Source organism: Terrapene carolina, unplaced genomic scaffold (assembly GCF_002925995.2).
Source record: "Terrapene carolina triunguis isolate 2854851 unplaced genomic scaffold, T_m_triunguis-2.0 Scaffold58, whole genome shotgun sequence".
Classification (NCBI taxonomy): Eukaryota; Metazoa; Chordata; order Testudines; family Emydidae; genus Terrapene; species Terrapene triunguis.
The window spans coordinates 99,363,550-99,391,423 of record NW_020664409.1 but is presented as its reverse complement, the minus strand read 5'-3'; the positions used below and the strand labels follow the sequence as shown (position 1 = coordinate 99,391,423).

The 27,874-nt window shown below is 42.0% G+C and overlaps 1 protein-coding gene across 1 annotated transcript in view; it reads right to left on the bottom strand.

Annotated features, from left to right (window-relative positions):
• The window catches only part of TG (thyroglobulin), a 207,687-nt gene that overhangs the window by 105,677 nt on the left and 74,136 nt on the right, over positions 1 to 27,874 (bottom strand). The window contains exons 27-35 of the mRNA XM_026659965.1: positions 27,279 to 27,446; positions 24,675 to 24,740; positions 23,117 to 23,197; positions 20,377 to 20,514; positions 18,285 to 18,461; positions 17,048 to 17,159; positions 15,502 to 15,581; positions 13,766 to 13,903; positions 8,958 to 9,023 (exon numbers count right to left, since the gene is read on the bottom strand). Of these exons, the coding sequence (XP_026515750.1) occupies positions 8,958 to 9,023; positions 13,766 to 13,903; positions 15,502 to 15,581; positions 17,048 to 17,159; positions 18,285 to 18,461; positions 20,377 to 20,514; positions 23,117 to 23,197; positions 24,675 to 24,740; positions 27,279 to 27,446 (1,026 nt within the window). The remainder of the gene's footprint in view (positions 1 to 8,957; positions 9,024 to 13,765; positions 13,904 to 15,501; positions 15,582 to 17,047; positions 17,160 to 18,284; positions 18,462 to 20,376; positions 20,515 to 23,116; positions 23,198 to 24,674; positions 24,741 to 27,278; positions 27,447 to 27,874) is intronic.

Genomic DNA, 27,874 nt, shown 5'->3' with positions numbered 1-27,874 from the left:
GAGAGTGATCCAAACATTTCATTTTAAAATACAGAGAATTCAGCAGCTGCTTTGCAACCCATATTAGGAACAGCGCAAAGATCGCACAAGCACAATGCAAAGATACAAGGAGCACACATGGTGTATGAAGAGTGTCCTTTTCTAGGCACAATCCTTGCTCGTTCTTTGCTTTAATCCTCAAAGAATTGACCCTTGCATCATTCATATATGATCCTTTCCATTTTACCGCTCTGGGAATGTTTTCCATTTCTCAAATAATATCTGTCAAAATTACTTTCAGCTTTGTCTTCTCACTGTCTCCCTGCCGCTGAATTCAAGTACAGATACGTGCAAAATCATGACCATTTGGGTGACAAACATGGTGTGAACTCTGGGACGAACCCATTTCATTGCTGTGCTGTTGATCACATTGCTGTAGACTTGGCTGATTAGTAGTCCCCTTCTTTCCTCCACCTGGTAGGTAACTACCTGTGTCTACGGTTCATTCCCACCCACTCTCCAATATGTCCCAAAGGAAGGCCTTCCCAAGTCTGATCTAAGCTTGTCACATGCAGAAATTGCTTTTTCAATATCTTACAAGGCACATAGGTCCATAGAAGTGCTGATTTGTTGAATGTACATAGTGCACCTGATGGGAGAAGTTACTGTTTTATATATATATAGGCTAGATGCCACTCTTCCTAACTACATTCTAGCAATTGCTTTCAGTGGATAATTATAGTGGTCTGAATCCATCCAGCTCTGTAACTTTTATTGAAAAATTACAGATGTCTCATACAGAATGCTTCTGTCTTCCAGATGTTTTATGGTTAGGGTATGCAAAGTTTAGGGTGGGATTTTCAAAAGCACTCAGTACTGGTCTCTCTCTGCTCCCAGTGAAGTCAATGATGGACTCCACTGACTTCAGTGGGAGCAGAGATAGGCCAAAGCTTTGGACAATCGCACCCTTGATGTCTGAAAGTAGAGGCACACATACTGTAATGAATAGAGTCCAATTCAGAGAAAAATGCATGATGTGCTTAGAGATGGGCATAAACCAAATCCCCGGATCTGACATGCCTAATTTATATTAGAAAGTCAAACTCTGACCTGACTCTGAATTTCACAAATGGCCCCTATATTTAAATGGGGCCAAACTGAACACCTGGATGCAAGCAATCCCAAACTTTTGGGGTGTTTTAAATTCACATCTAGAACTGAATTTTGCAAGTAAACTCTAGGATTATACAGTAATGGATCAAGCCTAAATCCCAAACCCAAAACCCCCTGAACTTTGGGGTGTTCTGAATCTCTATCTGAATTTTGCAACAGGACCCTGTCTCTTATACTTGTTCTTTCCTACTAAAAGTTGGCTGGTTCATTTTAAAACATAGTGAAGGGAGATTTCAAAGCTCAATGACTTTAATGTAAACCTCACTTAGGGTACACAAGATTACTGCAAGTCACTCCCTTCTAAGCACAGTCCCAGATCAGACAGACTGGATATTTTCTCTACAACATGATTTTATGATATCTGCGCTTCAAATACTATGTCAAATTATGTCACATCCTATTTAAGCACCAACATAACAATTACACAACCATCAATATCTGAGTTACTCAGACTAGACAAATTAATGGAAGATTTGCTATTATCATTATTGATACAGAGCAGCATTAGCTAGGGTTCTTTAAGATGATTATAACGAATGAAAATTTCAGCTGTCTTTACTAGTGATGGACAAATCTCAAAAAATTCAGAGGTTTGATGCCATAACACTTCAAATGCTTTTCCTCCTGACTCTGCAACACGGAGTTGAAAATAAATAGTCTTGAGAGATTTCTGGCTGTGAAGATAATGGGAACAGCTTTTCCCATAGCATTACAAGGTCTCCGCTCCCAGAGGCAGAACCAGGAAGAAGAGCAAAGATGCATGATAATAAAAAAGTCATCCAACCTTTTTAAACTTCAGAGTCAGTTTGGTTTGTGCTTTAGAAGGTGGCTAAGGCTGATTCACCACTACCACCACTCAGAACCAATTTACTCATGACTAGAAAATACAGATTTAAAGGTGCCCAGAATCTACCTCAATGGTAGGAAACACTTTGTGATAATTCAACATAGTTGGTGGATAGCATACGGTATATGCCTTCAGGCCTAATAGTGATGCCTCTCAGCAAATGCCTTTATTCTACTGCTCTCCAAAACCAGCTCACTGGATAACATCAATGCGGCATGGATTCACTTCCCTTTTAAAAATAGGTTTTGTTCACATTTTTGCGAACCTACTTGGCTATGAATGAATCGGAATGAACCATTTTCTTAAACCTACCACATAATAACTATAATCACTTTAACCTACACACAAAGATGTTATTTATGGCATTGAGAAGTACAGTAACGATGTTGCGCAGATGTGAAATGGAAGCAAGTGTCCTTTCAGTGGTGCCAGTTATAGTAAGTGGTGTGTAGGACAACATAAGTGCACCAGATGTTTATCCAGTTCTTAAAAAGGGTAAACTCCAACTCTTCAAACTACGATAAGGAAAGTGCCGAATACACTGAAGGAGAATGTCGAGAAAAGGAAGGTTCTTATCTTATCTAGACCTCTGATATACCCACAGCATTTGGAGGAAGACATCAGACCAATTCAATTCAATAATTTCCAGGCACGTTCCTGCAACTGATGCTTGTGTAAATAATCCTTAATCACACAACTAGTCAGTGGGATAACACATGTGAACAAGGATTACTCATATGAGTAAGATTGAAGGATTGGGCCTATATTATATTATATAAATTGGGGATTGGTCCTGCTTTGATCAGGGGATTGGACTAGATGACTGCCTGAGGTCCCTTCCAACCCTGATATTCTATGATTCACATGGCAAAGTGGCTCAGTGTCGCCCAATTTAACACCTGCAAGTATAAGACAGCCTTTGGCTATAATGGGGGTGAACGATCTTTGTACAGCGTGCCCAGGTTTGCACTACTGCCCATTTCTGACTTGTGGCAGAATGCCACATATTGACAGGCTGTCTCAGCAACCCCTTTCCTTTCTCTGGACCTGGTAGTCAAGTGAGAAGCCCTTTCTTGGCAGTGCAGCCTCAGTTAAATCAATGGGGTGGCTTACCAGGATAAGGACTATAGGGTTTCCCAGGATCAGGCCCTTTAATTTCGGGCTAGTTCACAAAGTAGAAGATTCATCCCACAGCAGTGGGTCAGCACAAAGCCTATGCACCACTTACATCTCTGTGAGCGTCAGCAAGACATAAGGGTGCTTGCTCATGCTGGCCCTCTGCAGAAGAGCAAATGTCACCTGCTGAGAATGAGAGAGAGAGAGAGAGAGAGAGAGAGGAAAGGGGGAGAAAGAAGGAAATTGGTCCCTCCATTCCCGTTGGCTTTCTGCTCGCCTGTGACCTCACTCAGGTTGTCTCCAGCATAACATAGTGCTCCCTCTTCTGGTTGGATGCTGTGGTGCATCCTCATTTGTTAAACATTTGTACTGAGATGGGAGGCGTAACACGTTGAAAATACATGCTGATAAATGTATTCTCATGGGGCCAAACCTTACAGCCATTGTTCAGTTATTCCTTGGGGAAAATCTCCCATTATCATAGAGCCATAGAAGATGGAGATGATGGCAAAAGTCCTAAGAAATCATCTAGACCATCTCCCAGCCAGTGTAGGACTGTTCCTTACTGTACATTGAGGTAAGTGGGAGATTTACCTGAGTTTGGACTGAGTAGGTCCTGTTTGATTTGGCCATGAATATCATATTTCTGTATTAAAACGACTGACACAGTATATAGATGTAGAGGTCACCATTTAAAAAATGAACATCTATTAATGGTCCCTATGTCATGGTGTCTGAAATATGTAGTTAACTAATTATGTCCTATTCTAAGTAGAGAAATAAAACCCAGTATCTCAGATACCACGCTGAAGAAATGTTTTCTGCCCAAAGTCTCCAATTTGTCAAGGTTGTTTTGAATTCTAATGTTGTCCTCCAAGCGTTAGCAACCCCTCCCAGCTTGGTCATGCAAATTTTTAAATATCATGGGTTGTAGGATCATAGAAATGTAGCGCTGGAAGGGACCTCAAGAAGTCATCAACTCCAGCTCCCTGCACTAAGGCAACAGAATGAAAAAGGAAGCTGATGAGATTAGTACCACCTTTAACAAGGGGAGGAAGAGAGGGCTTAAAATAGAACTGCCTTTTCTGGATTTCCAGGTGAAAAGATAGTTTGTAAAGGAATAGAATTTTCCAGCTTGACACTGATCCATTAGAAACCCTTGTTAGCTCACTTCAGTATTTCACCAAAGGAGTCATCTCTGTACATGCCCATCTGGACACCTGTTTTTCCTCCCGTTATACAGCCACATCTACACAGACCTTACAACCAAGTTTAAATAATATGGTTAATAATAAAAAAACCTTTAACCTTTGTGACAAAGTTCTTCCTCTATCTTGGTGGATCCTGCGCTTATCGGCAGATTTTCTTGCCTCAGAGATTCACCATGTAGGTTGGGGAACAGCCCAGAGACCTTCCCCTCTGGGAGAACCCAGAGTCCAGGTCAATTGGAAGGTTTGGGGGGAACCCGGGCCCGCCTTCTACTCCGGGTTCCAGCCCAGGGCCCTGTGGACTGCAGCTGTCTATAGTGCCTCCTGTAACAGCTGCATGACAGCTACACCTACAACTCCCTGGGCTACTTCCCCATGGCCTCCTCCAAACACCTTCCTTATTCTCACCACAGGACCTTCCTCCTGGTGTCTGATAACGCTTGTGCTCCTCAGTCCTCCAGCAGCACACCGTCTCACTCTCAGCTCCTTGCGCCTCTTGCTCCCAGCTCCTCACACTCGCACCACAAACTGAAGTGAGCTCCTTTTAAAACCCAGGTGCCCTGATTAGCCTGCCTTAATTGATTCTAGAAGCTTCTTCTTAATTGGCTCCAGGTGTCCTAATTAGCCTGCCTGCCTTAACTGGTTCTAGCAGGTTCCTGATTACTCTAGTGCAGCCCCTGCTCTGGTCACTCAGGGAACAGAAAACTACTCATCCAGTGACCAGTATATTTGCCCTCTACCAGACTCCTGTACCCCAATGGTCTGGGTCTGTCACACCTTACACACTGCTTTAAATATCTACAAAGTGCTTTACACGTTAGCTAATTCTTGTGCGCTAAGTCAGTATTATTATCCCCATTTTCCAGATAGAGCAATGGAAGCAAAGCGCTTAAATGACTTTCCCAAGCCCACATGGCGAGTCAGTGGCAGAGAAGTTTAAATGTAGTTGGTGCCTGATGTGTTTTTATTATGGTATAGTTGATCAGGTTCTTTCCATTTATATACAGCACTGACCAGAAATGCCATATATTATGGAAAGTCATTTCTGCAAAGCCCCATACCTGCTGACAATCTACGTGCATTTCTGGAAAACAGCAACTGTAAAGTCCCAACAAACAGCAGTTAAGTTTCATCCATTAAAGAGATCTCTCCATAGTCAGGAGAGATTGTGTCAAACCACAGGGTGTTCATTGGGATTTCTAATCCATCAATGTAATTTAATATGCAACCAACAGATCAGGCAACATTTGTCACATTATTTCCACCATCACAGGAAATAACAAAAGAAGAAACGGCGAAGGGCCTGATTCACCACCTCCTTTCTTCCCTGATTCAAAGCGAATCTTAAAAAAAGACAACGATTTATGTGGAATAAAATAGATTTCAACTTGGAGTTGCAATTGTGTATAGTCATTACAGGCTACTGTATTCCTCTGCCTTCCATTACTCTCATCAAATGGACTCTGCTCTATGAGCCCTCTCCCCCTAGTGCCATGCCCTCTGTCACATCACATGCTAACATGCCTTCCTTTATGACATCCCGCCACTTCTTTTTGGGTCGGCCTCTCTGTCTTCCTCCTTCAGTATTGACCTGTTAGACTCTCTTATCCACATTGTTGTCAGGACTGTACTTTACATGAATAAACCCTCTGTGTCTGCGCTCCCTCATTTTTGGGTGTTACTCTGAGCACATCTGTAACATACACACGCCTCACATGGTCCTTCTTCCTTACACCGCTCATTCATCTCAACACTTGCGTTTCAGTGGAACAGATCATTTGCTCATGTTTCTTCCTTGTTGCCAAACACCCAACACCACACATTAAAACTGGTCAGACCACTGGTTTATAGACTTCCCTTTTCATCTTACTGGTACCACGTTTCTCTCTCCAGTTGAGTCAGGCATTGTGAAGGGCCATGATCCATTTAATGTGGATGTAAAATTTTAACTGCAGTTTCTGCTAAGAACTTTTTATATAGGCCCAGAGTCCACAGCTTGGCCTGGGCCATGGGGGCTGGCTAACAGAGAACAATGCCTAGCTAAGAAAAAGCTGGGGTAAACAGATAACCTTGTGTGTTTCAAGTCAGTGAGCAGAGTCAGCATAACTCCGAATGTAATTGGGCGTCCTTATCGCGAGTTATAGACACATGAAGCGCTGAGAAAGGCCTCATGGTTACTCCCTAATGCAGGGAGGAGATAGTGGTACAATACCCCTCAGATCCCAGACAGAGTTCAGGAAGAAGCCCAATATAATTGACATGAGTTATGACACCCTCCCCTCACAAATGTATGACACCCTCCTAGCCCACAGAAATGCAAGGGTAAACTTATAAACAATTGTTATTGTTAAGTACTAATTACTGCTTTTTCGCTTTAAATCTCTAGGAATGTATCTGTTGGTCAACCGAGAGAGCTGCTACGTCATTCCCCTGGACCGCAAAATTAGGATTTAACCTATATACTTTAATAGACATAGTTTGGGGTAATTACCTGTGTGTCAGCAATATGTTAATTTGGGCCATGGGCTGAGCCATTATGTAATCTTTTAGAGACCATTGGCTTATTGTGCTTATCTTGTCTTGCTGATAGAACCTATCCAGGGGCTTGGGAAAACCCATCCCCATTGCTTCTCTCCGCCCAATGAGAACCCTATATAATCTATTGTAATTAATTGTTCTGCAGTGTCTCTGAGCCTAATAAGCAAGGTGACACTCCGCCAGCGCTGTGCGTAATAAACTCCTGTGCTTGACTCTACACAGTGTGAATTTATGTTTCTTCAATTGAGTATCCTAGCTCTAATTTCATCCTCCATTTTCCCAGATTCTGGAACCCAGATACTTGAAACTTTGTGTTTTTGGAATTGGCTACTGTACATTACAGGCTCCTGTATATCACCTGAAAATTCATTTGGATTCCCTTGATTTGGTAAAGCCTCCCCTGAACAATGTACTAATATAGCAATTGTCAGTGGTCTATCTAGTCCAGTATGCTGTCTCTAACAATGGCCAGCACCAGATGTTTGAGGGGAAGGTTCAATAAACCCCACAGTGAACAATAACAACTTACCCAGAGGGGAAGTTTCTTCTTCACCTCATCAGTTAGTGATTGGCTTATGCAATAAAATATGAAGGTATATATCCCTTTATAATCATCTTTAACATTATTGTGGATGTTAGTGTGATGTTGCACCTCATAAGGCTTTATGGAAATATGCTTATGAAAGTAAATATGACATATCTCTGCAAAGGTTATGATCTACTGAATCTATTCCTCCTGTTTGTATGCATGTATCATTTTTGTACTCGAAGTTATGAATATTGGCTGTATACTTGTTTGATTTTAAGTAGCCTTAGTAAAGCATTTGGTCAGCTTCTTGAGAAAGGAATGTGCAAGTTAAGTGATCAGTCAAGAAACACTTAACAGACAATGGATCTTGGAAGACTCCAATCCACATAAGAAGTCTACTTGAGGACGTTCAAGGTAGCATGTGAACCACGGCTGCTACCTGTAAGTTCTGAGTCATGAATGGACATGTGACTTGCCCGTGGGACTCCAAAACTCCATCTTGTAGCTAGGATTCTACACAGGGGGAGGGAGGGGTGTCCACCCACAAGAGAAAGTCTATTTAAACCCTGGGAGACACCTCCATTTTGTTTTCAACTGGCTCAAGAGATAGCCTCTCCAGCCCCAAAGGATACCTGAAAGAAATTGGAATAAAGGACAGTAACCACGGGGGTGTGAGTGATTGCTGGACCCAGACTAGAAGGCGGCTAGTCTGCAAGAAGCTTATTGGAACATCTCTGAGGGTAAGATTTCATCTGTAATCATTGTGTTACTGTATTAGGTTTAGACTTGCGTGTTTTATTTTATTTTGTTTGGTAACTTACTTTGCTCTGTCTGTTATTACTTGGAACCACTTAAATCCTACTCTTCGTATTTAATAAAATCACTTATTAATTAACCCAGAGTATGCATTAACACCCAGGGGGGCAAACAGCTGTGTATATCTCTCTATCAGTGTTATAGAGGGTGAACAATTTATGCATTTACCCTGTATAAGCTTTATACAGGGTAAAACGGATTTATTTGGAGTTTGGACTCCACTGGGAGTTGGGCATCTGAGTGTTAGAGACAGGAAAACTTCTTAAGCTGTTTTCAGTTAAGCCTGCAGCTTTTAGGAGACGTGGTTCAGACCTGGGTCTGTGTTTGTAGCAGGCTAGCGTGTTTAGCTCAAACCAGGCAGGGCACTGAAGTCCCAAGCTGCCAGGGGAAACAGGCTCAGGGGTAGTCTCAGCACATCAGTTGGCAGTTCCCAAGGGGTTTTCTGTGATCCAACCCGTCACAGTTACCATTCCACTTATAAATGATTAATTCCTTCTTGAATCCTACTAAATTCTTGGCCTCAATATCATCTTTGTGGTAATGAGTTCCACAGGCTAATCATGCCAGTCAATAGCTCGTCTGTTTTGGTTAAATGATACATAAGAAAGAAATTACCTGCTATATCTGTACAGAGTAAAAAAAGGAAACATAAATGGATCATTATGCAAGTGGTTGTTATGCAGGGCATGAAAAATAGAGGTTACACATTTCCTCAATTCTTTTCTTTGCCCTAATACGCTATGACACTCACCGTTCTCTGGGCTACGAGGAAACAGAACAGGTGGGCACACATTGGGTATAGTATTCGTCATGGTTGCTAAAAAAAAAAAAAGACAGTTTGTTATAACAATGTAAGGTAGATAGTTTTTAAAATCTAACTATATCATCTCTGAACCTGCAACTTCATTTCTGGGATTTGCACATCCACAACGCAAACCAAACAGACTTTAATATCTTTGCTTCCCAAACACTGGCTTTAGGCTGTAGCGCTTGTTCATATTTGCTGTTATTTTAGCTCTTTTTTATTTGCATGCCAACATACCATGAAATATATAAAGATTTCAGCAACATTTCCGCAGCAAAATATTTTATAGTGGGCTAAAGCCAGAGGACTTTATTTGAGCGAACGTCCATTGGCATTTGTAAGGCCCTCCAGATTTCAGTCACCGACTTTACACTTTCTTTTTCAGCCTCAAAACTTTCATCATAATTGTTCCACTTCTAGTCCCCGGAGCCGGAACACACCTGCACAAGTGATACAAATTTTTGTCTGCAAATATCTTGATTTGCATTAACATCTGTGCAGACTTTTGTCTTGATGCATGGTACAGTGGGAACGCATTAAAACTTCCTCCCCATCAAAAAGAAATGCAGCTAACTCCATTCTCTCTTCGGCGCCCCATTTGGCCTGAGCCATAGGCTCTTCTCTGCAGTGCCTTTGTCCAATAAGAAGTGACATCTTCTGTTGATGGAACTACCATATAATGCCTAAGCCCGGAGTGAATGAAATAAAAAATCCTCTGGACTTTAACAGGGGTGCTTGTTAATGAGAAGAAGGATGGTCAAGTGATTAAGGCACTAGACTAAGCCTTGAGAAATGTGAGTTCAAGCCCGTTCAGTCAGTGACTTCCTATATGACCTGGGGCAAGTCACTTAGCCTTTCCGTGCATTGATTTCCCGTCTGTAAAATGAGGGTAATAGTACTTCCTTCTCTCACAGTGGTGTTGTGAGGATAAATACATTAAAAGGTGCATATGTATGTAAGATTAATAGTTTTAAATTATCTGCCCTCTTAGAATAATGTACCCTTTAGGAAGAGTGAATCATTTTAACTACAGTTGAATTACGGATTAGGGATGATTACAGCGACAGCAGGGCATCTACAAAATGGGGACAAATCCTTTGGCGTTTTTGCCAGTCAAGCTGCAAACGACTAAGGGGGACATTCCACGTCTGCTCCGTGCAGCTGGAACACAGAAGCAGGTGTGCCTTCAGCCTCCACTGGACTTTATGCTATGGCAAAACTCTAGAATTTAGAGATAAAAGGGACCCATTAGGCCATCTAGACTAACTCCCCGCCAGAGCAGAATTGGTCTCTGCAGCACATTTTATAGTTTAAATGTTGTGCCAATGCATGAGAACCAAACAATGAAAATCTACCATCAACCATAACTGACCAGCCTAATTTCAATGCCCAAGATGAGTGAAATGCAGAACATAATGTAAATTCATTGCTCAGTTATGTCAGTTCTAATAACCAAAACTGTCAAGAGTCACCCAGAGAAGGATTTTCAAATGCTGTTTCAGACAATTAGCTCAGCATCCTCCATTGGAAAGAGGAGACAAGAAGCAAAAGCTTTCTATGTATTACAGAGGAGAAAGGAACTAGACTTAAAAATAGCAGTAATGAAGCAATGGGCAGTATGATCCTGCTCTCAATGAAATTCAGTGGCAAAAATCTCCATTGACTTCAACAGGGGTGGAGCAGGATTGAGTCCTTACTCCTGTCATTTGGTACAAATTCAGGCCTTGATCCACTCCAGCAGGCCCTTGCGCCCCTGTGGAGCCCTGTCTTCAGTGGGATTCTGCACAGAAGCAAAGGCCCACCCACACAGATTGGATTGCATATCCAGTAGATCCTGATATAGTAACCCCTCTGCCACATGAGCAATCCTTGCACATACCTCTATTGGGCTCAATACAGGGGTGATATTAAATGGGCTGTGGTCAGACTAGATGATTGAATGGTCCCTTCTGCCTTAAACTCGATAGAACTAGTCCCCCTGTAGTCTGCTTGAGTAACGATAGCAGGATCGGGTTCAGACATGCCTCCATTTTCTCTTAGTGTTTCTGCTGCATCAAAGGAAAGCCTGAGAAAGTGGAACCCCACCCACACGCTGTGGTCAGCTAGTCAGACAGCACAGAGCTTGTTGCTCAAAATAATTTAATACTTTCCAAGAAGACGAAGAAAAAATAAACAATTTAGGCTCCAATGTGGTGCATGCAGAACAGCCACCTGCAGGCAGGATTCTAATTAGCTTGGCAAAGCTAAAAAAAGAGACTGCAAGTCTAACAGAGTTCAGTGACCCCTCCAGCAGGCAGAAATCTCCCCCCATGTTCTCTAAGGTCTGTGGCGCATATTTTTTTGGCCACACAGAGAGAATTCAGGATGGCTGAGCCTTTTAGTGTAAAACAGGGCTTCCTAAAAACAATACTACCTCTCCTTCCCTGTTTCCCACCACCACAAAAAAACCAAACTAACAAACAATATTTGTATGCAGAAATGAGCCTAAACCAAGTTCCCAGATGTTTTCTTAAAAGATATGCTCTAGGAATTATTTGAGGGAAGTTCTATGGCCTCTCTCTGGCTGTGTTATACAAGAGGTCAGACTAGATGATCACAACGGTCCCTTCTGGCCTTGGAATCTGTGAATGAAACTATAAACATTCCCCGAATCCAGGGAAGTTTGAATCCAGATCTGGAGCTGAACTTTGCAGCTCAGGTCAGATGGTCCACTTCCTAGAAAACAAGTGAACAGCAAGACAACATTCACTCCAAAATGCACCATTCCAGGGGTGCTGGAACAATTTGTATAGCGGGATGCTGAGAGCCATTGAACCAAACGGTAAATCATGTATATAATGGAAACAACTTCAAGCCAGGGGGTGTAGCAGCACCCCTAATTCCAGCACCTATGCACCATCCCGTTACTCTACTCCTCCCTCTCCTGCCATTGACTCACCCCAACTGAATTAGAAATTATCCTCCCTGGGACCTACCCTCTGGAATATATAAGTCAAAAAGCCACATGACTATATTTTTCCACCAGATAAATGGACAAGAGGATTTCGCTGTTCCAAATTCTTTTATTTTTTTTTTTGCAAACTTGGTGTTGAGTGCACCAATATAGTTACTGTAAGCAGAGTAACTGAAAGTCACCGAGAAAGATTTTGCATTATGTGGGCCATTTAGCCGTGGAAATGTTATGTCCATATTTTCTGTGCAGGGCACTTAAATATCTCAACGCAAATGACTAGCAGCCATGTTACTTTTATTCTGTCTTGTGTTTTGTTCTTTCTATCTAAAAGAAATGTGACAGTCACCGAATTGCTCTGTAAGTAGAGAAAAAACACCATAAATTATATTTTTGAGCTACTCGGTAGCTTGAAACTCTGATTATTACTATTGCTGACTGAAAGGTTTCCAGCTTTTTTATTTTTGGACAAAAAATGGCTTGTTGATTAAATGTACATTTTCCCAAGAAAAATTCCATTTTCATTTACATTTTTGATGTTTTTGTTAAAAAAACAAAAGTGCTTGGTTTGCAGTTGCTAAAAATCTAAATTATCCTGGGTTTAGTTTTCCAAAACTGAAAATTATGGGGTTGTGAGTTTTCTTTAAAAACAAAAACAAATAACAAATAACCCCGACCCTAACCTAATTCAGTGAAAATTTTCATCAGAAATAATATTTAGTTTTGTTGAAATTTTTTTATGGAAAATAAAATATATTTGACCAGTTCTAATCAACTTCCCTCTTTGTGCTGTTCTTGTCTTCTGGAAACACTTCCTTCACCTAAATAGGCTAGCTTTTCATAGATTCATAGATTCTAGGACTGGAAGGGACCTCGAGAGGTCATCGAGTCCAGTCCCCTGCCCGCATGGCAGGACCAAATACTGTCTAGACCATCCCTGATAAACATTTATCTAACCTACTCTTAAATATCTCCAGAGATGGAGATTCCACAACCTTCCTAGGCAATTTATTCCAGTGTTTAACCACCCTGACAGTTAGGAACTTTTTCCTAATGTCCAACCTAGACCTCCCTTGCTGCAGTTTAAGCCCATTGCTTCTTGTTCTATCCTCAGAGGCTAAGGTGAACAAGTTTTCTCCCTCCTCCTTATGACACCCTTTTAGATACCTGAAAACTGCTATCATGTCCCCTCTCAGACTTCTCTTTTCCAAACTAAACAAACCCTTTTATCAATGGCTGAATTATTTCAATGCACACTAGAAACGCAGTATTTTTGGTATTTAAACTCTGGACATAATCCTGCCTTCACTAAACATAGGAACAAAACTCCCATTGGCTTCAGTGGTTCAAAAGTCAAGACCTAGATAAGAGAGTATTGGCCTCCACATATCCCAGTATGGCTTCTAAGATTGGTACAGTTTACTGACTGCTGCACCTTAGTATAATCTGGACGGTGGGAATGAAGTATGGTCTTGTAACTAAACTGAGGGCCTAGATTGGGATATAAGAGATCTTTGTTCAGTTCCTGGCTCTGTCACACACTTTCTGTTTGACCCTGGGAAACTCATTTAACCTCTCTGTGCCTCAGTTTCCCATCTGCAAAATGGGGATAAAAATACATCCTTTGTCTGCCTCCTCTAGCTGTAGCCTCTTAGAGGCAGGGCCTGTCTCTTACTATGTGTTTGTCCAGTTCCTAGTACAATGGGTTCCCAGTCTTGGTTGGGGCCTCTAAGCATTACTATAAAGCAAATAAATAACATCATGCAGAAGACACTCTAAATGGCAGACCACCTGCATTACTCACCAGGCTTCTGATACCAGCCAAATGGATATATTCTGACATCTGGAGAGCTGCAATCGGAAATCTGCCAAGTGCTTCCCGTTTCCTCAGTGCAGGTCTGGATTCCTAAACTGTTCAGAGTCAAGCAGAGCACCTCACCACCTACTGGGAAAATATCCAGTTACAAAAATCACTGTGGTAACGGTTTTAAATAAGATTTTTAAGAAAATTAATATTTTCTGGTTCCACTAAGTATTATATGAAAGTTCCTTAGGCTCAGAAATCAGAGAAGGAAAAGACCCATTAGGTCACTTAAGGCCAGATCCTGCTCCCATTGAAGTTAACGATGAAATTGTCTTTGATTTCAATGGGGACACTATCAGGCAATTAGAGCTAGTTCCAAAGCCCATTGATGTCTCTCAACTAACTTTTCAGCACCTCTGAGAAATGGCCCCAAGATTTTCAAAACCAGGCCTGATTGTAAATTGGCATGATTTTCAGAAGTGTTGTACACCTAGCAGTTCTAACTGACCTCAGCAGGAGCTGAGGGGTGGTCAACACTTTTGAAAATCAGGCCACTCGCTTAGGCGCCTAAACATGAATTGAGGAGTAAAATTTTCACAAACACCTAAGTAACTTAGGAGCCCATGTCCTTTAGACTTTCAATCAGCTATAAGTCAAATGGGGGCTTTTGTAAATTTTACCCTAAGAACCATTAGGCACCCAAGTCTGAAAATGTTGACTTGGGCGTCTCAAGCTAAATACTCCCAAAAATGAGGAAAACCAAAATTGAAGTTGAAAATGTGTGCAAGATCATGGTTGTGAGAACACAGGAAGCCAAAGTTAAAGTTTTTCAAAGCACAGAAGAAAATGAGATGCCCAACTCCCACTGAATTTCATTAGGGTGTGGGTGTCTAACTCCCTGAGGCACTTTGGACATCAGCCAAAGTCTTTAGAGTGGGGCTAGTAAGAGAGGGATACGGATGATATACTATTTTATCCATTTGTGTGAAATATTGGTAGAGCTACAGCCCTGCTAAGAAACCATTCCCATGAGATGTTACTTATGGGAGCTAAGGCTGGTAAGTACTTTACTGCTTGGTAGATGGCTGTAAATAGATAGGAAGCAGAGCTGTCTAGAGAACGACAATTCCATTTCAAAATTTGGTTTTGCTCCGCACTGGAAGAAGGACAAGACCCTTTGAATGTTTTTGTGAAAACAGAATTGTGTGGAAATGTCTGTTTTCTGATTGAAATTTGGAAGAGGAGTGTGTGCGCGTATGAGATGCCTGAAAGTCTAATGTTTAGAGCAGTAGCCTGGGATGTGGGTAGGGTGACCAGATGACCCAGTTTTACAGGGATAGTCCTGATATTTGGGGTTTTCTTTTCTATAGGCACCCACTCCCCTCCACCCCCGTCCCAATTTTTCACACTTGCGATCTGGTCAGCCTAGATGTGGGAGACTCAGGGTCAAGTCCTTGCTGTGCCTAATTCAGAGGAGAATTTTCCATCTCCAACCATTCTGAATCAGGCACAGCAGGGCCCTGCATGCTGGTTTCCCACATCCATGGCTACTGCCCAAGCCACCAGGCCACAGAGTGTGAGAGAGTAGCTTGTCACCAGAAATGTTCCGAAGGGGCGCCGACAAGCTCGGCAAGGGCTTTAGCCTGGCCATCTGAAGCTGAAAGAATAGCAACATTCAATGTAACGGACACAGACTGAAAAATGAACTCTATAAATCCAGCTTCAGTAAAGAATACCTGTTGACTGTGAGTCATTTAAAAGCCCAAATCCTGTGCAACAGGGGTCAGCATCACATCGGCGCTCACACTCAAAAAACCTAACAGGAAAGAAGAAAATACTCCAGACTTTAGTACAATTGACAGCTTGTTGAAACTATAGCCTTGTTCACAATTCCTGCCTAGGGTTGCCAACATTGTATTTCAAAAATACAGAACTGTTTTCTTAGCACCCCTCAGGGGGAGGAATAGCCTGTGATATTGGGCCAGGGGTGGGGTGCCCTGTACCACAAAGGGTGAGGCGTACTAACCAGCTGAGGAAACCTTCCTCTCCCTGCAGCAGGCAGGCACTCTTGGCAGCTGGGACCCAGCTCTGAAAGTGAACAGGGCAGCACTGAAGGGCCAGGGTTGGGACGGGAGTGGAAAGATGCACCAGTGATTACTGGTCCTCTGCGGACTCCAATCCTTGAGCGCAGGCCCATGTGCTTTCCCTGCACAGGCTCTATCTGGCAGGGCAAGTGGATGGGGCTGTGTGCCCTGGAGCTGCGCTGAAGGGCCAGGGTCAGGAAGGGGCTCTATCTGGCAGGGGGGTCAGTCCTCCCGGGGTGTAGCCTTCTGTTCCCGGCTCACAGAGTCTCTGCCAATGTCCCCAGCAGACGAGCATAACTGCTGGGTGGTAGCTACTCCAGCTGCAGCAGTGGGGGAACAAGGTGGGCAGGGAGCCTGGTCCTGGAAGCCAAGACCACCTGCACAGAGCCCTGTCTGCTTCCCCTGCCGCAGAGCCCCCTCCTGACCACCCTTTCAGCGTGGCCCCATCAGGTCTTCATGCCCCACCATAACCTTATTGTGCTCCCCCAGGGGGCCGTGCTCCATAGTTTGGGAACCGCTGCGCTATACATACATTGGTTCAGTAAATCCTGGGACCGATTCTGCATTACTACATTGTCTAATTTTACAAACTTTATCTCACTGGAAGGTAAGGTCACAATAAAACCGGTTTTGCATAATGATAATATTTTAATATGCTGAGGTACAGGATAAAAGGCATCCTGCACTGATTTAGTAGGGGACAGGCAATTTTCTATTTAAATAAGGGACGTCCCTTGTAATATGGGACTGTTGGCAACCCTAGATCTGGAGGTCCCGAGAGTTTAGCCAATATACTGCAGTGAGGAGTTGTGCAGAATCTGCAAACTCACACTGCGCTCTCCAGTTCTTTGTATTGTATGTATAAGAGCTCAGCTGTTGTTATTTAGAACAGTGGCTGTACTGAAAACATTAGCATAGATGCATTGTGTGCGTTATTGACAACAGTTCTATCCAGCCAATCACTGATTTTGTGGTATCACATTATACAGACTGGATAATACAATGAATATATTATAAATTCACTTAAAATTGTGTGATTAATATTTGTAATATATTGGTTATTCTCCCAAAAAGATATACTGCTCTTTAATATTTTTAATGAATATGCCTGATCCTCTCCATTTACGTGATATGGTTTTGATATTTTGAATGTGGCTAAAGCCCCATGCTAACAAAACTGAATTGAGTTGGATCATACCCATCGGAAATGGCTTTCCCGCTCATGTCAATCTTGTTTCTCACTGAGACTCCAGTTACTTTACGGAACGGTAAACGTGTGTAGAAGCTCTTCACAGTCCCTTCTAGAATGACTGAAAACATCAAAGGGAAAGTTACTTCTTTCTTCAAATGATTTATACTATCAAGCGAACATAAAGAGGAGGGAGAAAGCAACATTTCTATGACACAGTGGTGATTTCTCAGTGTATTGGAAAATAAATTTAGACCAACATGTCTGACAGCTAGATTTGTTTCTACACAGGATGAATGCCCAACAGGCATTCTAAGGGCAGCAAGATGGGCTGATAAGTAAGGGACTCAAGTTCAGGTTCTGAATTCCCAGGCCAGCAGGGACTTGTATTGAAGTGATTCCAGTCCACTGAATTAGGTAGTCCACTTCAGACTGAATGCAGCATCTCTGGATAGACTAGGAGAATGCAGAGTGGGTAGTGTATGCAGCTTCCCCTTCCCTTTGGCTCTTAACAGAGTCAATGTTCAGTCCTTCAGGTGTTGGGTTCTTTCATTTAGAACAGAGCGATATTATGGGGCTGGAAGCAATAAGGAAGCGAAAAATACTTTAAACACTTTTCTATGAACACAACTACTGTAGTCTCCACAAGGATGTCAATGATTATGAATGGGAAGGGAGACATAGAATCATAGGATATCAGGGTTGGAAAGGACCTCAGGAGGTCATCTAGTCCAACCCCTGAGCAGGACTAATCCCCAGACGGATTTTTGCCCCGATCCCTAAATGGTCCCCTCAAGGACTGAACTCACAACCCTGGGTTTAGGAAGCCAATGCTCAAACCACTGAGCTATCCCTCCCCCGCTTCCAACCCAATGACAATCTCCATATTCAAATACTGTTCAGACTAGGGAACGGTCTGAGGACTCCTGGTGCAGCTTCCTTTGGCCCCTCTGATATAGATGCTAACTGGGATGCATTGTGAATATCCTTCCACTAGGAACTGAAGGGAGATCACCAGCAACCGGCCATCACATAGCCATGATGCCTTTCAGTTACTAATGTTAGTCTTTCATTGCTACTTCATGTTATATCCAGAGCCACCTAGTCTTCCTTATTGCAGTTCATAACATTCCTACATTCCCATTTGACATCCTTCAAAGTAAAAGCTGAGATGCTGATCGATGCCGCCAGGAATACAACATACATCTGTCTGAAATTCCAATTTAACACAGAAATTGAAGCTCACCTATTTTGCGATACACGGTCTGCAGTTGCTGGGGTAATACTGTCTGACAGTTTTCGGGGATGTGGTTGATGTAATTATCACAGATCTGAGCCTCTGGATAGAGTGTGCAGGCAAAATACGTGTTTGTGGTATTCTGAAGAGCTGCCAGCTGACAAAATGCATCTTCTTGTGCGCAACCTAAGAGGCAGAGAAGCTCAGTTTTATAAACTTAGCTATTTGTGTTCCCCTTCTCTCCAGTCCCATCTCTCCCTTGTTTATCATTCTTAATATTAAACCTTTAGCACAAATATTCTTTACTGAAGTGTGTATTATTGTTATTATTATGCTATTACTGTATAAGAAAAATAAATAGGGACAAATTCTGCTTTTAACTGGTGTAAACTCAGAATAATTTCCTGGCATGAGTGGGGTTACTCCAGGTTTACACAGGAAAAGCTGAGAGTAGGATCTGGTTCACAGTCTTTTTTGTTTTAGGCAATCTTTTTATAAAACAGGGACCAGAACACCCAAGAAACAGATATGAGGATTTCCAAACTAATTCAATATATTAAACCTACAGTAACAATTGCATATTTCTTCTGGTTTATAAAATAAAAGAGGCAGTATCCGCAAACATTTTCTAGAATGTCCTATGAAACGTCTGTAAAATTATTTCTGGAGAGTTCCTCTCATACACTAAAAATGCTTTTTATGCAGATTGACCATATGAGTTGGTTCCTTTTTGTGGTTTACCTTGAAATTCACACCCTGTCTGGCTGCCTTCCTTCCTTGCTATAATAGAGGAATTTTGCAAAACTCCAAGGCTCTAATGCACTTTAAAAAAATAAAATAACGAACTGATCAGGCCAGTTTGCTAATTATTGTGCTACTGGGTTGATGCCCTGATGCTGCAAAATTTACGCAAGTGTTTTAAGCATGTGAGTAGTCCCACTGACTTCTTAAATTAAATACGTCTATAGTGTTGGGCATCTCTCTTAGTAGCTGCTTTTCTGTTAGTCAGAGGGCTTATCTACACGGCACTGCAATTCAGACTACATGGGCATGAATAGAAGTCTACATCACAGTGCTGCTCTGTAACTCCCCCCTGTGGATGCTGCGGGTGCAAACTAAAAGTTCAAGAAGATACAATCCTCTTCAAACAGGACTATGTTAATGTGATCCAGAAACCTTTTAGTTCACACCTGCAGCATCCACATGTGGGAGTTACAGGACAGCATTTAGGTGTGCACTGCTGTTTATATCTCCATATTCCGAACTATGGAGCAGTGTAAACATAGCCAGAGACTTAGCAACCCATCTTTCCAAAATATGGAAATATGTTATCCCCCAACATTGGTACACTATGCCAGTGTTGTTTCATAAAATATGTACTATAGACAATAAACTTGATTTGAATGATGTCTTGAATGATTCTCCTCTCTCTTACCCCATTGTTACCCCACAGTGTAACTTCACGATGTCAGTGGAGTTACTCGGTCGTATGAGAGGAGCATCAGGCCCATATCTGAGCCCCAGTATCATGGAAAACTAGAGCTATCATCACCTTTTATAACAAACATTTTTGAGCATTACTCCATGACTTTTGTCCTTTTCTTTACCTAGGGGCTAAGGGACTCACTCAAGTTTTTACCAACAACTGTGCCTATCCTGGGAAAACTTCATGTTCTAGAATTCACCACTGGTGTAGCTCCACAGCTCTAGTGTAGGCAGGACCCAGATGATTTTAACACGATGTCATCTAACTTGGTAGTAAGAACAGTTGGGTACTGTCTACACTACACTACACCTTCCACTGCTGCTACCGCTAGTGGAGATGCGCCAGCAATGACTGAGTTTTTTGCCACAGTCAACAAAGCCACTGAGCGGCAAGGGAGTGGTGCCAGCCTGCCAGCTTCATCATGGGCTGGGTGGCTTTTCATTGAGACTGGCAAGTACAACCCATGATTCCCATGTCCATTTTTGCACTTTCCCTGTGAAAAAAAACCCATAAATGCTGCAGTTTCTAACGCCCATGACTAGGGTAGCTATTGAAACTGCTGATTAATTATTGTTTCCCTACTAGCATGTAGAATAAAGGTCTAAGATTTCTTACGTGTGAGACACCAGAGCATCGCCTGCTCTGCTGAATACTTGTGTTTGAAGAGCCAGTACTGCTGGGATGGGATGGAACGGCTTTGGTCTAGTTGTATCAGGCTGTTGTCCATTAGGGAAAAAAGTTCCATTACAGAAACTGATCAACATGGAAAAAAAAAAAAAGCAAGATTTATTGATTTATTTACAATCTGGGGTACATTAGGATGGTTTATACGTACAACTCTGAATTCCACAGTGTGTCAGCTGTAACCTTTTCCCAGGGTTAATGTATATCCAGGTTGGTTTTAAATAGGACTGTCTCAGGGATAATACCTGTGTATTTGAATTGTGTTTGGGTTGGGATTTAATCTTTTTTTTCCAAGAGTCTATTAAGGGGCTGAAATAAAGCACAATATGCTCATATCACAGCATCTCTCTGTTAACTTTATCCAGTCCATCTACCTGCCGTTGCAGGATCATTCCTCACAATATCTGTTCTAGCACGTTAATGAAGTTAGTTTTAATGACCTGAAGTGATACAATTTCCACCAGTTCCCTTGGGAAGTTATCCAACAGCCCACTATCAGCAAGTTTCCCCCCCAATACTTAGCCAAAATGCTCCTTTTATTAATTTAATCCTATATCTCCCAGTAATTACCCCCACATACCATCTTAAGTAATTCTTCTCTATCCCTGGCATGTGCTCCGTTCAAATGTGTGTAGACTGTGGTGCCTTCCCATTGTTGTCCCTGAGCTATTTTTGCCTCTCTTCAATTATTCCCCTTAAATAAGCCCATGCAGCTCTTGGGACATTTTTGTTGTTTTTCCACTGATCTCCTTCCAGTTTGTCAATAAACACTCTCTTATTTTTCAAAAGGGAGGAGCAGACCACACCGCACATTATTTTGGCCCTGTACGACTCCCACGTTATTTAATCCATGAAGCACTAAAATAGTCAGCGAAAAATTGAAACACAAAACCAAAGAAACACTAATACTTGGATCACAAATGCTAAACCTCTTGCATATCTCAGGCTAAACATGTACAGGGGGTTTATTGTGTCTATTTTTTTTTATATGGAGATATACCTATCTCATAGAACTGGAAGGGACCCTGAAAAGTCATTGAGTCCAGCCCCCTGCCTTCACTAGCAGGACCAAGTACTGATTTTTTGCCTCAGATCCCTAAGTGGCCCTCTCAAGGATTGAACTCACAGCCCTGGGTTTAACAGGCCAATGCTCAAACCACTGAGCTATCCCTCCCCCCCATATTCATTTTCTCTCATCATAAAATATTCAGAAATGTTGCCATGTGTTCTAAACATGATCGTGCTGTAATAAAAAGTCTCACTCTTGCAGATATTTCCCCAGATTTCTCAGTAACTCTGTATTTTTAACAAGTGACCTGGAAGTCTTTTTACCTGTCAAGACCCAAGCCTTCAGTCTCCTAGGTTTCTCTGGGGCTGTCCATAAATTATGTAACACATTAGCGGGTGAGTGGGTCCTTAAGTGTGTGTGTTTGTTTCAGTGTTACAAAAAGTTACAAGAGGTGGGTGGGGGGGTGGGGGGGGGGGGGGGGGGGAAATCACCAAAAATGTGTTGTGTAATTTATGGACAGCCCCTCTTGAAACAGTAGCTGATATGACTCATCCCTAAAACACAGAGCAGAAAGCTGCATTCCTTACATTGCTTTAGGTTTTAATGATATCATCAGTTCTTGCAGGGAAAATGTAGAACCCCAAGGCCCTGAACTCAAGTCTTGGCAGGTAAATGAAAAGAATTTCAGTCAATGTTTTAAATGTTTTTATTCCTCCTTTTAAAGTCTAGATTAGTGTTCCACTAATCATATGGGAGCTTAGCCAGTTAAACGGGAATTTTAGTTCATCTTTCATGCAAATGATATGAGGTAAATCAATAAGAGTTTGCCATGTTTTACCATTTTAGCTGCCTTAAATCACACCTGCATCTCCCATAGACATTCATCAAAGCTTCACAGAAGGATTACAACTTGGTGTAGATGAACCAAAACTCTGCCATCAAGGGGTCACATTTTTTTTCTCAGTTACACTTGTGTAGAAACTCTAGTGACTTCAGTTGAGTTACTTTGGATTTACACGGGCCTAACCAAGAGCAGAATCTGGAACAGCAGGTGTCTATGGACAAAAGGCCTATGATTCTAGTTTCAGACTTCAGGTTTGGTTCCATTAAGCTCCCAAAAGTCTGTGGGCCAGAACCTCAGCTGGTGCAAATCAGCATAGTTATGGACCAATACGTTCTTTCAGAAGCTTATCAGAAGAAGCCAAATCCTCTGAGTCTGTACTATTGTCATTAGAACAGGCTCTCCTCTGATATTCTAGCACTTTCGCTTCTGTCCTGGCCTTGGAAGTGCAGAGTCATGTGAAAATGAAAAAGGAAAAGAAGCCAGGGAGAAAGTTCAGGGGGGTTCTTGTTTTGCCTGAACCAATCTGCCCAAACCTACTCATTTCCCATGAATGTACTTGAACAAAGAGAAAAACAATAGGCTTGACACTGTGTGTTCTGGGCACTCGCAGCTAAATTCCGCATTCTCCTACACTGTCTTAAACACATCCTCCTTGTTTGTCACATGAAATATATCAAATCTGAAGTTTCCCCTTGTTATTTCACACAGTCATAGAGTTTAAGGCCAGATGGGACCATCAGATCATCTAGTCTGACCTCCTGTACATCATAAGCCGCCACCGTCACCACCCAGCATCGACTACAGTACTACCCCAGTACCTGGTAACATTAGCTCGGTCTGGGTTTGTAAAACAGCAGCATCACATGCAGAGGATTTCGTCCGGGTAATCATATCAGAACCTACAACACAATCAGAGCTATTTATTAATCTGTATTATTGGTATTAATATAGTGCCTAGAAGTCTTGGTTATGGACTAGGCCCCAATTGTGCTAGGCCCCGTACAGACACAGAACAAAAAGACTGTCCCTTAAGCTCATATTGATTCCAGTTGCAGTTCGTCTGTGAAACACACTGACTATTAGTTCCTAAACAGGTTTCAGAGTGGTAGACATGTTAGTCTGTATCAGCAAAAACAACGAGGAGTCCTTGTGGCACCTTAGAGACTAACAAATTTATTTGGGCATAGGCTTTTGTGGGTTAGAACCCACTTCATCAGATGCAAGGAGTGGAAAATACAGGAGCAGGTATAAATACATGAAAGGATGGGGATTGCCTTACCAAGTGTGAGGTCAGTCTAATGAGATAAATCAATTAACAGCAGGATACAAGGGGAGGAAAAATAACTTTTGAAGTGGTAATGAGAGTGGCCCATTACAGACAGTTGACAAGAAGGTGTGAGTAACAGTAGGGAGAAATTAGTATTGGGGAAATTCGGTTTAGGTTTTGTAATGACCCAGTTTGCTGATACTGAGTTTTACACAACAAGTTAACAAAGAACATCTTACAGGGCAATGTTACTATCTAAGCAAACAGCTTAGTAAGTTTCACCAAAGGATGAAGTAAGTGTCTGCACTTAGCCCCTGTTTTGGGGCCAGTTAGTGTATCAGTCCCCATGCTTCAGGGTACAAGCAGTTCACCAGCTGGAGTTAGGAAGAAATTCCTCTCTGTGATATATACTGCACAAGTGAATTACACTACAGGAGGCTTTACAACTACCGCTAAAGGGCTGAGCACTGACCGCTGGCTGAGACGGGCACCAGATTAGGACGATCACTGGTCTGTTCTGATAGGGCAGTTCTTATATTCGGAGTGTTGGATTTTCAAAAGCTCTGGAACTGCTTTAAGGTGCTTTTGAAAATCCCGCCATGCTGAACCAAAATGAATCCACTAAACTCAGTAAATATCCGTAATCAGTAAATATTCAATATCAAGGCTCTAGAAGCATGCAGCCCTATGTACTCTTAGAGCGGTAGCAAAAAAGCGTTTTGGGATATTCATGCAGTAAATCTACTGGGAACAATGGAAGCTTGTGATGAGTCATGATAATTAAACGAGCCTATCTAGATATTTGCAAAGTGCCAAATTACCCTGGTATCCAGGGGCTGACAATGAGATAAATGGCTTGTGTCTCCATAGCTTCTTGCATAGATTTCAGAAACAATGGGCCCGATTCACCTCTTGCTTACACTGATTCTACACCAGCATCATGCCATTGTAGGTGAGAAAAGACTCTGGTCTAGGGCCAAGTTTTCTGCTGGTGCAGCTCCAGTAAAGTCAAATGACTTTTCCGTTTACACTCGCAGAGAATGTGGCCCCCATTTTTTTGGTCTTTTATCTTTCCCACCTCTTATAAGTGACAGCAGGATAAAACTCACCTCCCCACAGATAGACACGCTGAAAGCTGCTGAAGCCTCCTTCTGCTTCTTCTGAGAGCTCAGACGCTGACAAAGAAAGAAATGTTCATTAGTGCAATTGCTAAAATTAATTCAATGGTTTATGGGGAGCGGCCGGGAAATTATATCAAACCACATTCCAAAGTTTAATACAACTATGCAATAACATTTCTAGCACAACGACACTAAAGGAAAGATGGTCTAGTAGTTCGGGTGCTAACCTATGTCTGGTGAGCCCTGTGCTGCCACAGACTTCCCGTGTAAACCTAGAGAAGTCACTTGTCTCTCTGTGCCTTAGTTCCCCATCTGTAAAAAGGGGAACATCCCTACCTCACAGGGATGTCGTGAGACTAAATACATTAAAGGGAATGAGGTGCTCAGATACTGCACTAATGGAGGATATATAAGAACTAAGAACCTCCACCAGACGTGTGTTGAGAAGTCATAAGTACTGTAAGCAGCATTTCTCTATCTGTCCATATAGATTCTGATACTGCACCCATCAACGTAGGACAGGGGTCGGCAACCTTTCAGAAGTGGTGTGCCGAGTCTTCATTTATTCACTCTAATTTAAGGTTTCGCGTGCCAGTAATACATGTTAACGTTTTTAGAAGGTCTCATTCTAGAAGTCTATAATATATAACTAAACTATTGTTGTATGTAAAGTAAATAAGGTTTTTAAAATGTTTAAGAAGCTTCATTTAAAATTAAATTAAAATGCAGAGCCCCCCAGACCGGTGGCTGGGACCCAGGCAGCGTGAGTGCCACTGAAAATCAGCTCACGTGCCACCTTCGGCACGCGTGCCATAGGTTGCCTACCCCTGACAGAGTAGCTAAGTACTGCAGTAAGAATCTTAAATGCTGTCTAACCAGTCAAAGCATTGGTAACCGACTGTATTATAATCGTTAGTATTTTTTATCTTAAAAATGCTGTAAAAACATCAACTGACCAACACAGCACCCCCGTGGGGGGGGGGGCAAGTAAGCATGATTATTCCCTTTCTTTGGCAGACAAGTTAAGTCCCAAGGTCCTGATTCTGCAACGGGATCTATGCAAGCAGACCCCATGCCCATATGGTATCTCACTGAATTCAATGAAGTGCCACAGGACCTGGGTCTCCGCCCAGACAGATCCAGCTGCAGTACTGGGGTCCTTACTTTCAGAAGTGTTCACCAATTTTTGGCCACTCAAGTGGAGATATTCAGGGCTGACTTTTAGAGGTTTTGAGCATTCATAACACCATTCAATTTAAATGGTAATTGTTGGTGTCCACACCTCTGAAAAATTAGGCCCCTGGAAGGCAGCTAAAATTGCAGACATTTGTGATAATGTTGGGTTTAAGTTTTCAGAACCTGGTGCCTGAACTACATATACATAATACATGGTGATGGGTAAAAACTGGCAACTGAACACCATCAATATACAGTTGAGGGTCCAAAAGCAGTTGCATACACTCATCTGTTTGCGCATGCAGTTATCCCTGTTTAAATGTGAGACTCCATATTTTGAGACCGATTCATTGCTATATTTCCCCACTTTTACCCAAGTGTCACTTCCGTGGAGTGGAAGACCTTTGTGCACACAAAGGTTCAAGACCTTTGTGCACACAATTGACCTGCTGCATATGCATGCCTGTAATTTTAAATGCGTAATTAATTTACACAAGCAATTGCGGTGCCTTTTTTTTTTAATCTAACTCTAAAAGCTGAATAAGAATTTTTAGTTCCTCAAGACAACACACTCCACAAGGTATCTGTCTTACATATTGCTAAGGTTCTTCTGACCTTTCTATTTAAATAAGTAATAAAACCACATAACTGCATAGTCAAAGGATCTCTTGGCTTTGAACCATGGTTTTGAGTTTACAAACCTTGAAAATTAAATTGCCATAAAATTAATTCATGCCAAGAGTTTAGATCATATGAAATCTGGAAGCAGCCATTGACTACAGTAGAAATGAGACAATGGATACCTTTGTTTTTAGATAGACGGTTTACTTGAACAGACCTGAATTAAGTGTTCCACAAAGCCCTTGCAGAACAATGTGTTTTGAACTCTGTTCATTTTTATTAACACAGGTAGCCACAATAAAGTACAAGGGCCCATCTTGTAGGTTAAGTCATAAAAATGCACCAGACTAATGGATAATTCATAGAATCATAGAATCGTAGGACTGGAGGGGACCTCGAGAGGTCATCTAGTTCAATCCCCTGCACTCATGCAAGGACTAAGTATTATCTAGACCATCCCTGACAGGTGTTTGTTTAAAATCTCCAACAATGGAGTTTCCACAACCTCCCTAGTCAAATTATTCCAGTGCTTAACCACCCTGACAGTTAGGAAGTTTTTCCTAATGTCCAACCTAAACCGCTCTTGCTGTAATTTAAGCCCATTGCAATTAAATTCATTCCACTTGGCTCATACATAGCCAGATCCTGCAGTCCTTATTCCAGCAAAACTATCACTGAAGTCAGGAAGAGCTTTCACTGAGTGGAACGGAGAAAAGGGCTGGAGGGTCTATGTGGACAGTGAGTATAGGATAATTTAGCAAACGTAATTTAAGATGGAAGAATTTATTTACTTACTTCCAGCGAACTCTTGTCCTCCCAGATTGAATAAAAACTGCTGCTTTTTTTCATTGTAATTCACCCCTTTACATATTCCATCTCCTCCAGGCTTTGAGTTTCGACTCCAGTCATTTCTATGGCAGATCAACACATCTGGGTAGCTCATCAACCCACACAGGATAGTACCTAGATTCAATTGAAGAGAGAATTGTACGTTTGTAATAATACTTATACTGCAAGGGTGTCAATATCTTTGTAATCATTAAATAAACCTTAACACCACAGTCAGACTGGTAAGTGTTATCCCCTTTTTAAACTGGGATGCTCAGCAAATTGGGCCAATTTTTACAAATTTGAGTGCCTAAAGCTGAGCACCTAAATTCATGCCTAAGACATATAAGCTTGTAGCCTGGTTTTCTGAGATGCTAAGCACCCACAAATACCTCCTATTTTACAAATAACATTGAATAATAATTAACAACACACAGCTGCGTGCGAGGCATTTCATAGCAGACAGAGAGACACACTCATGGCCTCAGAAGTCTTACAATCTTGGGCCCTGAACCAACACAGCACTTAGGCAAGTGCTTGAATGCTTTATTGGACAGGAGCCT